The 10387-nt window shown below is 46.8% G+C and overlaps 1 protein-coding gene across 2 annotated transcripts in view; it reads left to right on the top strand.

The window, feature by feature from the left end:
• The window catches only part of TYRO3 (TYRO3 protein tyrosine kinase), a 53946-nt gene that overhangs the window by 36678 nt on the left and 6881 nt on the right, over positions 1-10387 (top strand). For both annotated transcript variants that reach the window (XM_024197432.2, XM_024197431.2), the window contains 7 exons: positions 977-1072; positions 3526-3606; positions 5320-5412; positions 6250-6371; positions 6666-6775; positions 8179-8338; positions 9830-9966. In XM_024197432.2, coding sequence (XP_024053200.1) covers positions 977-1072; positions 3526-3606; positions 5320-5412; positions 6250-6371; positions 6666-6775; positions 8179-8338; positions 9830-9966 — 799 coding nt within the window. The remainder of the gene's footprint in view (positions 1-976; positions 1073-3525; positions 3607-5319; positions 5413-6249; positions 6372-6665; positions 6776-8178; positions 8339-9829; positions 9967-10387) is intronic.

Here is a 10387-nt window from a genome sequence, read left to right as displayed (position 1 = left end):
TTTTATACTCCTCCCTGGTCATTTGTCCAATCTTCCACTTCTTGTAAGCTTCTTTTTTGCGTTTAAGATCAGCAAGGATTTCACTGTGGTATGACTCCATTGAATTTAATGTCAGTGGTGTAATGGAGATCAGTCTGTCCTAATAATAATAATAGAACAGTCTGTAGCATTAAAAATAGCCCTTCAAAATGTGGTACAAACATGAACTAATTAATCAGTATGCGGCAAGGAAGAAATATTAGGCTGCTGTTTACAGATGAGGCACTGAGTCACAGTTAAGTGATTTGTGCAAGAGTCAGATCCAGGATTAGAAATTCCATCTTCCAGTTCTGTGTTCCACGCTCAAAGGGGTGCAAAGGGGTGATTCCTTGGAGTGGTGCTGCATTGCTGGACTGGGATGGTTGCAACACATTCCTTTGAGTCTGTTCTTCTGGAGTCAGAAATTGCTCTATTGCCCTAATGCCCATCATATATTGGGTATTATCTTATCCATCCTCATCAGGCACAGGGAGACTTGTAATGTGTGTAATAACAGCTAAGGGCCAGATCCTCAACCATTGTAAACTGGTGCAGCTCCACAGATATTAGTGGAGATAGGCTGATTTATACCAGCTGAGGTCCCAAACACCCTCTGGGAAACTGATGCAAGTCTGACTCCTCAGTGTTTTTTACTGTACTCTTGTATCCCACTTGCTTTTGGGGTTACCGAGAGCAGTGTTTCATAGCATTTCCATCACTGTCTCTTTGGCACTGAAAGACCAATTTTCATATGCCTGAAAGTTATTGGCTTCTTGTCTTGCATGAGGCTTAAGGATGTGGGAGGAGCCCTCCCTTTTCCCAGGTCACCAACATATAATGTGGGAATAGGACTGAAGGGCTGGATTATGGGAGCGTGCTAAAGGGCTGGACTCACTGCATGTTCTCATAGAACCTTTTGTCATGCATCCCTCTTTTAATCCTTCCTTCATTTTTCCAGTGGACAGCTTAGGGATCAGTGATGAACTGAAGACCAAACTCAAGGATGTTCTAATCCAGGAGCAGCAGTTCACTCTGGGAAGGATGCTAGGCAAGGGTGAGTCTGTACCAAAACCTGAACAAGACCTAATACACTCTGATTAATGCCCCATCTATTTCAACCATCACCAAGTCAGGGGAAGCGGTTACAACCTGTTTATCCCTTGATCATGTTAAACGTGGTTAAACATTGTAGTTTAGATGGGCACTAACCATCTCCTGCGTTAAAACAATTCAAGGCTTTGGCTTGGTTATGAGGTTGTGATTAGGCCGCATCTACACTATAGCTGTTAAGAGTTTTTTAATCAGGTCCCGAGACTTAGTTATAGCTATCGCACACATAAGGTTTTACACAGTACTCCTGGTCCACTGGTATGCAAACTTCCCAGGTGTTTTAAGCTAAGGAATATTTGCTTACATTTCAGCCATCCCTTCAATTTACAAATGTATACAATGCAACTAAATGGTATGGAAGGAATTCTATAAAAATTGTATTACAATATGCTTTCTTTAGAGTCTTAAATGAAATAAGACAGCACAGAGAATATGAGGCACTTTACAAAAAAACAACCCAAGACCAAAAAATTATATGGATCCAGCTTCAAATGTTCTCAGTCTGGGGCTGTTTGAATGCAGGATTTGGGTTTAAAGCATTATAGGGGTAAGTCTGCAGCGGGATCTGAATTTTACCAGAATTTGAGGGTGTTCAGCTCTAGCGTTTTAGTTTAGGTTAATCACTAGAAAAACATAAAGCATTTAATGAAAAGGCCAGCAATTAATCCAAAAAGAAACCAAAATCAGGCGGCATAGGCAATGGAAAAGGGAGCTGGTTTTCATTTTGACATAAACAATAGATTTCTAAGATTAGATTTAATGCAATTCTCTTCAATCCTGCTCCAATGAGACTGTTCCGCCCCCCACACACCCACCTCCCCTTCCTCCAAAAAATGTGCTTCTGAAAGTCAGTTTCATGGTAGGAGGAGGATCTTTCTGCAGAAGAAAATGGCTCAGATCTTGATGCCGCTAGGCAATGGAACTTGGGTAAAATTGGTGTGGAGGCAACATGTGCCTGCCTCTTGTGTCTGGATTTCATTGACAGGTACAGAGGATCGTCCCACTGTTGACCTATCTGGCCAGATCCTCTGACCCTCCTGGGCTGCTTCCATGGTACAAATGAGCTAGAAAGTTGCCCTAACAAGACGCTTGGACATTCCCTTAGTCTGAGAGAATCCTTAGCTGGCATAGGCCTGGTGCGCCCAGTTCTACACCATCTGATCCAGGCCCCAACCCCAATTTTCAGCACAGGGGTGTTGTGGGGGTAGGAGAGGGCATGGGTGCAGTAGGTGGAGTGCCTTGTGCTCTGATGATCCCCGGCTGTGTAACAGCCTTTGGTTGCCCTTAGGGACACCATAAAGATGGCTTTCAACCATCTTTTACCCCCCACCCCCTGCCACTTTGGGTCCTGTGACCTGATCTATTGTGCTGTGATTGTGGAATGACCACACACAGCACTGGACATGGCACTAGGGAAAAGCTAGCAGGAAGAACCTGACTTCTATCAGGTCCTTTCACTTGTGGTGTAGATGCCAGAACCACCTTGCTCCATTTTTTCACTCTTGCTCCAGTCCTGCTTACTTGGCAGCATTCCGATCTGAAACAATATACCTCAAACTAAGTGCATTCGTCTACAAGATAAGTGGTTATGAAATCATGTGGATTTAGCAGCTGGAACTTATTCCATCAGGCAAATCAAAGCTAGACTGAAACTAATGCAAACTGATACATTATATTTGTTTTAAATCTGTGTTATGGTTTAAAACCACTTCAGGCCAAAACAACTTTAACATGGTGTAGCCAGCCATGCTTTGTCTACACCGGGGCCTTGTTTCCACTGGAGAAATTTATTGGGGCAAACACCCCCTCGATCGATTGACATGTGCCTCCTGTCCACACACAAGTGCTTGAATAGATTGTTAGGCCAGCTATAGTCAGTGGGTGTTAATCCCTGAATTTGCAGAGATAAGGCCTGATTGTGTCTTGGTTCGTTGATGAATCCCACTGGCACTGTCATCTCTGACAGCTGTCACCTTGGAGAGCTTCCTCAGATGAAAGCTTCCTTAGTTCTTCAGCTGAGAGACCCCTCTCTGCCCCAGCCAAGCCTGATTCAGCCTTGCCTCTCTCAATATCCCCTTTCCAGAAATACTCCTCAGCTGTGATCCATGATCCTCCCTCCAGCTCTGCACATCCTCAGTCAGCAAAGGACTGCCAGTTGAAACTGTCCCCTACCTAGCATACCTCCATCACGGTATTTTCTTTCCCTTGGTCATGCTGCTCTGGCCTCCCATGCAAACATATGCTCATGGGGCTGCTGTAGGAGAAATGGAGCTGGTAGCTATACTTCTTATAGCTCTTCAGCTCCCAGCTCCTCCCTCCGTGATCCCTGGAGTAAACATGATGTGAATCATCTGTGCTAGCGCTGTCTCCTTACTGCCTGCTCTGGTCATTCCACAGGCGAGTTTGGGTCGGTTAGAGAGGCGCTACTGAAGCTGGAGGATGGTTCTTTCCAGAAGGTTGCAGTAAAGATGTTGAAAGGTGGGTGAAAGCGGGGCCACTAGAAACACTTAAAATAAAATCACTTGGAAAGATTACATTTAGGCTTGGAAGGATTCAATTTTGGTTGGTAAATGTCTGTCAACATTGATTTCTTCATCATACCTGCTCCCACTGAGCCTCCTCACTTGTTTGTTAATCCCTTTTCTTTCCCCGTGATCTCTGTCCATTTCGTCTTCTAAAAAATATAAGCTCTTCAGGGCAGGGACCATGCCTCCTTATTGTTTGTACCCCACCTAGCACATCCTGGGCACCAACAGAAGCAAATAGTAAATATTATTGCTACTAAGTACAGAGAATGCCACTCAATTCCTTGATTCTGCACCATAGTAAGTCCTATGGCATGGACAATTCTGTCAAGTCTACTTGGCCCTACACAGGTAGCAATGAAGGGCCAAATCCATCCAAATATATCCTGAAGTAAATGGATGAAAGTCTCTGGGCCAAATTCAGTGGTGAAGTAAATAGTAACGTAAGTTATGTGTCGGGTGTAAGTGACAAAATAGCAGAACGCCCATTGATTTGGCATTCAGTGGACGTACAAAACAAGCCCAACTTCCAAGTTGACTGAGAAGTGGAGTTGTAACTGGAAGAGCAACTACCAGATAAAGCAGATAAAATAAAGCAAGACCTTTTCTCACATACACACACTCACATACTAACCCGCGCCACACCATCCCTGTCACTCCTGGAGCCAAAGTCAGACGTGGTGTAAATGGGTGCAGCTGCCATTGACTTAAACAGAAGTTATGCTTGGAGCTGAGTTTGGTCCCCACTGAATACAAGACTGTAAACAACACTCACTTTGCATTTATTGAATGCCAGATTATTGCAAGTTACACTGCTTTGCCATTTACAAGCATTTTTCTGACCAGCTTGTAAACCTCTGGGTCTGAATGTGATCTCCCAGCAGGTCTTAAGAACTCCCACCAAATTCAGCAGTGACATAAAGGAAGGGGAAATGACATGCTGCACTGAACCCTTAGCTCACTTCACAATCTGGAATAATAGCAGAAAAATCTAGGAGCTGCTCCAGATTCATACTGCTGTGATCGGATTAGAAACTGGTCAATGAGTAACTTTCACGCTCCTTAATGTCACTGCTGAATTTGGTCCAAGATCTCCAAGGCTGCTGGTGCCAAAGAAATCATTGCTCCTGAAAATTAAAAGAAGCAATACCGCTAAGAGATATAAAAGCATTGATCTTTTGTGCCACCAAGGTCATGTATTAAATGGTCTCCCCCATTTTGGACTGGGATTCCAGACTATCTAGTTGGTTGGCAACATCTTTAATCCCTTCTGCCAGGCTATCACCTCGCCCCCCCCTTTCCCCCATTATAATTCAGTTCCTTTTTAGCTAATTAATTCCCACGTCTTTAAGCCCCACTCATGATTTCTGTGGCTTCCAATGAAAGCTGTTGCTGAGAAAAGAGCTGCTAATCGACAGGTCTTTGCTCTGCCAAGAATGAAGTCACCAGATGTCCCTGATGTATGCTTGAGGCTCTCTCCCTGTTCCAACTTCTGTTCTCCCCCCACATCCCAGGAGAATGTGGCAGGCTAGGCTTTGTTGTGAAATGTTATCTAATTGTTCGTCTGAGACAATGTGTTATGCCTCACAAAGCAAGCTTCTGATAATCATGTCTCTTAATGCTCCTCTGAGTCACTGAGGAAAAATCTCGTGCTTCTGCCTTTCAGCGGATATCTTCACCTCAAGTGACATTGAAGAATTCCTGCGAGAGGCTGCCTGCATGAAGGAGTTTGACCACCCACACGTTACTAAACTGATCGGTGAGCCAGCAGCAGAGTTCTATGGCACAATGTAGTTCCTCCTGCCTTGCCGGATCCCAAACTGCTTCATAAACTATACACATAAATGTATGCAGACTATGCAACAGCACTGAGATGCAGCCACCTTCTGGAGTGGTGGGCAGCAGCGTTCAATTGGCCCTTCCCATTCTGCGGGATGTGGATGTTGCTCCTTTCCAGGCCTAACAGGAGTTGAAGTGTGTGTAATTATAGACGTGTGTGCACGCACACACATATTTTTAATGCAGCTGTAATTGATTTCTCTTAAACCGTTTCTCCGTTCTTCCTTGGCTTTTGGAAATCCATTCGGCAACGTTAGCCACAGATGGCCTGGCTGAGAAATGGCTTGTGAAAGGGATATGTTAGATGGGTCAGTGGAAAAATAGGTAAAAATAAACCTTTGTTATCCGTCAGATTAGAAACTCCTAAACAATGAGGAAGAAGACAGCAGGACATTTCCTGCCTTGCTCTAAGGCATTGTGGGACATGGGGCAATGCAAGCAAAACTCCGAGTGCTCTGTGGGGCAGGTCACCACCCCCTTTGGAAGGATCCTAGGAACTTTAGGGCCCAGGCCTGGAAGGAGCTGAGTGCCTCCTGAGTTGTGTTGAGCACCTGCAATTCCCCCTGAGGTAGGAGTCTCTGCACCTCATAGGGTCAGGCCCTGAGAGGGAGGATGGCACATGGAATTCAACCCTCCAGAAATGTGGGTGACCGTGTTTTTCCCCAGACTGTTAAGAAGAGGGAGAGACAAGTGTAACGCCCTGTTCAGGATGGATCTGTTTGCAAACTGCTCTTTGCTGTGTGCTCTCTCACCCTAGGAGTCAGCCTGCGGAGTCGCCCTAAGGGTCGGCTCCCAATTCCCATGGTCATCCTGCCCTTTATGAAGCACGGAGACCTCCATGCTTTTCTGCTGATGTCCCGCATTGGAGAAAACCCCTTTGTAAGTCTTTCTCTTTGTACAATCCTTCCCGGGAGGAGGTGGGTTTGGGAAGATCACATTCACACTGGTGCAGGTTTTTATCTCTCAAAGGAACTTGCAAGAGGCTAGAAGGTTTTGATCTCACTGGAGACTCTGGGCTCACAAGGTTCTGAAATGACTTTACTTTGTTGCGCTTGCATTGAGAACAAGCTGCCTCTCCACCGCCCCCAATGTAGACTGAGGGTAAATGCCCCCGTTTGGTCCTGAGTGACTGGAATGTTCCAGGGACCAATCTAGAACTGTGCTTTCTTGCAGAATTTGCCTCTTCAAACACTACTCAAGTTCATGATTGATATTGCCAGTGGGATGGAATACCTGAGCTCGAAAAACTTCATACACAGGGACCTTGCTACTCGGAACTGCATGTAAGTGGGCCAGGCGCTTTCAGACCAAACAAAGGCTAGGGAGGGAAGGAGGCAAAGCCTTCGTAAGAGAGAGAGAAGAGAGAAAGGGGTGAGAAGCCCCAGGAAGTCACAGGAAGGGGCAGTAGCCTGCCTTCTCCTGAAGGGTTAGCCAGATACAGTCCTTCCCTCCAAGAAAGTGGCAACAGATATGAGGAAGCTAGGACCTGTTAGCCGTGTAGGGATTCATAGATTCCAAGGCCAGCAGGGACTGTTGTAATCATCTAGTCTGACCTCATGTGTAACACAGGCCAGAGAACTTCCCCAAAAGCGGAGCTTTTAGAAAAACATCCAATCTTGATTTACAAATGGAAACTCTACCACAACCCTTGGTAAATTATTGCAATGATTAATCACTCTCACCGTTCTTTCCCATCGGAGGAGTGGCATATCCTCACAGGTGACTCCTAAGATTCAGCGAAGCACCCAAACTGAACCCTATCTCCAGCACTCCCGTCATTGGGTTCTGGGTGTATTTTGCAGGGCTGATGTTTGGTGGGGCGCATGTTATGTTTTTGCAGCATTGTGTCATTCTGATGAGACATCGTCAGGTAGTGATGCGAGGTCACAATACAACATACTGAGCAGAGAGTGGATTGGGCTGTGATAAGAGAGAGGAGCTTTTAGAACTGCCAGAAAACTGTATCAGCTCTGAGGGCTTGATAATGAAGATGTAAAAACTAATCTAGGATTCCCCAGAGTGCACGTGGAACCCTCTGGTGACACGCGGACCTGGCCCACATGGAGGATTTTCTCTTGAAATAATTAAATTGTTGACAACTGTGCATGATGCAGCATTGCAGCTTCTCTCTCCCAACCACCTGCCTGCTGGGAGGAAGGAGAGGGCTTTGTTTCTCATCCCTCCTCCTCCCCTGGCTACTTGGGATGGAGCAAGGGAAGGAACCAAACTCTTTTTTAGTAGAACTGGTGTACATCAAAATAAAACCACTTCCAACCCACTAGGCACCTGTCTGCATCTTTAGGCACTTAAATATCTTTGAAAAATTTGGCCCAGGCAGCAGAAGCTTAAGTGCACCATTTTGCACAAACACTGTGGGGAGGGGAGGCAATTCTCTCTGGACCCCTTTAGGTGGAAGTCACTCTGCTCCCACACTTACAGAGTCGTAGTGACTCCCCTATTAGTCCCTAGGAACTGTACTGAGACCTCCAGCCTATTTCACATTGGCCACCAAACGGGGATGACTTGGGGACACTACCAACTCTGGGCCCTGTTTGAGTTGGTGAGCTAAGGCTGAAAGGTGTTCTACCTCATTACAACTGCCCTGAGCTGGCCAGTCTTGGCCATATTTCTAGCTACCTGAATGTAGCCAGTAGTTGCCTTCTTACTCATTCACATTTTCCCTCAGGTTGGATGAGAATATGAACGTGTGCGTTGCAGACTTTGGGCTCTCTAAGAAAATCTACAGTGGAGACTATTACCGTCAGGGCTGCGCCTCCAAGCTGCCAGTGAAGTGGCTTGCTCTAGAAAGCCTTGCAGACAATCTTTACACAACACACAGTGATGTGGTAAGTTTTGCTCTGGTGTTTGGAGCCAGGTCCAACTCCCCTAGAAGCCAGTGGGGATTTTTCCATTGACTTCACCGGACAGTGAATCAGGCCCTTGGTGACAGAAGAGGACCATGTGAATGGCTGATGCCTTGTGTGAAGGGATGGGCACATCTCCCTTCTGGCTTGGATCATGATGTCAGAACTGGAGAATCTGGGAAATGTTTTGAAGCTGAACAGAGCAGTTTGTGGTGCAAATGTGAAAGCGATGAATCCCTCTCTCCTGGCCCTCTTCTTCTTTCACCCCTCGTCATTTCTCATCCCTGGCCGCCTTCCCTCACCTCTCTGCCTCTCTCGTTCCCCCACCCCATCCTTTCTATTCCTTCAGTTTCATCTTTCCTTTCTCACCCTTGTTCTTTTCCCTTTTTCTCTGTCATCGTTCCTTGCCACCAGAAGATGACATGATCTCACACGCACACACTGGAGTAGCTTTGGCAATGCTGTTTCATCCAGCAGAGCGCTATGTTGAGGGTGACACCACACATCCCTGCCATATTGGTATGTGGATTAAAAGGCCACTCACTCCTTAGATACTTCTCCTTATTACGTTTCACTAAGGAAGTGAGGACAAGCACATGTACCTGGAGCTCCTCTTCCTTTCCTCTAGGTCTTCCTTCTGGTTCCCTCCTCTCTCCCTTGCTGCCTTCTGAGCTGGTTTCCCATTGGCTCCTTCCTTTACCTGTGGACCTGCACTGCCAATTACCAGTTATTGACGCTGCCTCTGAAGAGGTGGCTGGTGATACCCCAGCGGTTCTCAAACTATGGGTCAGGACCCCAAAGTGGGTCATGACCCCATTTAATGGGGTTACCAGGGCTGGCATTAGACTTGCTGGGGCTCGGGGCCAAAGCCCCAGCCCCACTGCCCAGGGCCAAAGCTAGAGGGCTTCAGCCCTGGGTGGTGGGGCTCAAGTTACAGGCCCCTTGCCTGGGCCTGAAGCTCTTGGGCTTCAGCTGTGGCCCCCTCCCCCGCCCCGAGCAGTGGTGCTCGGGCAGGCTCAGACCCCTCTTGGGGTCATCTAGTAATTTTTGCTGTCAGAAGGGAGTCGCGGAACAATGAAGTGTGAGAACCCCTGCCGTACAGCCTGACTGCAATATTGCATGAGTACTGCCCTCGACCTTGCTGCAGAGTGTGCCCAACAAGTGACTGATGACACAGCTGCGTGTATCACTGATTATGAGAAACTCCTCTTTGCACACAGCAAATCCTGCTGGTTAGACTTCCCCGGGCATTTTCCAAAGATACGGGTCAGAACATACTAAGCCAAAAGTGGCTCATCCCCTTCACTGCCCTAGGCATCGTGGCCAAACTCTGCACATCCCCCAATAGCCCCAAATGTGGCGCGGCGCAAGAAGCTAATTAGCTCACAGCAACCAGTTGGAAAAAATAATGCCCCCTGCCCTGGCAAACAGGGAACCTACGATTTGCTAGCTCTGTTTGCTGTTCTGTTTCAGTGGGCATTTGGTGTGACAATGTGGGAGATTGTGACACGAGGACAAACCCCTTACGCCGGCATCGAAAATGCAGAAATCTACAACTACCTCATCAGTGGCAACAGGTTGAAGCAGCCCCCAGAGTGCCTGGAAGACATGTGAGTAACTTGTTCCTTGCTTTGTTTTGACCCCATGGAGAATTCTCTCTTAATGGAGACAGAGAGAGACAGAGACAGCTGGCATGGCTTCTGTTCACAGTCTATTTCTTTTCAATATTTGAAGACACCTGCTAGAGACAGTCATTGGGGTTGCTACGAACTATAAAGGGGCCAGTTTCTCTGCTGGCATCACTCCACCGAAGTCAGGGTAGTTACACTGGCAGCTAACTTGGTCTGAAAGCTTGGACAGCGTCAGCACTAGAGAGTTTTGCCTCCCTTGTGAAACTATACCCATGTTCCTTGAAACTCACTGCTAACCACCTCCTCCAGGCCAAAGCCTAAGCAAAGAGATGGGCCTCATGCCATGCCCTGAAGGTCAGGAGATTAATAATCTGACATAACGATGAGGGAAGCATATCTC

The sequence above is a fragment of the Terrapene carolina genome, unplaced genomic scaffold (genome assembly GCF_002925995.2).
Source record: "Terrapene carolina triunguis isolate 2854851 unplaced genomic scaffold, T_m_triunguis-2.0 Scaffold96, whole genome shotgun sequence".
In the NCBI taxonomy this organism is placed as follows: Eukaryota; Metazoa; Chordata; order Testudines; family Emydidae; genus Terrapene; species Terrapene triunguis.
Note: the sequence above shows the minus strand (reverse complement) of the source record. Positions and strands in the feature narration are given on the sequence as shown.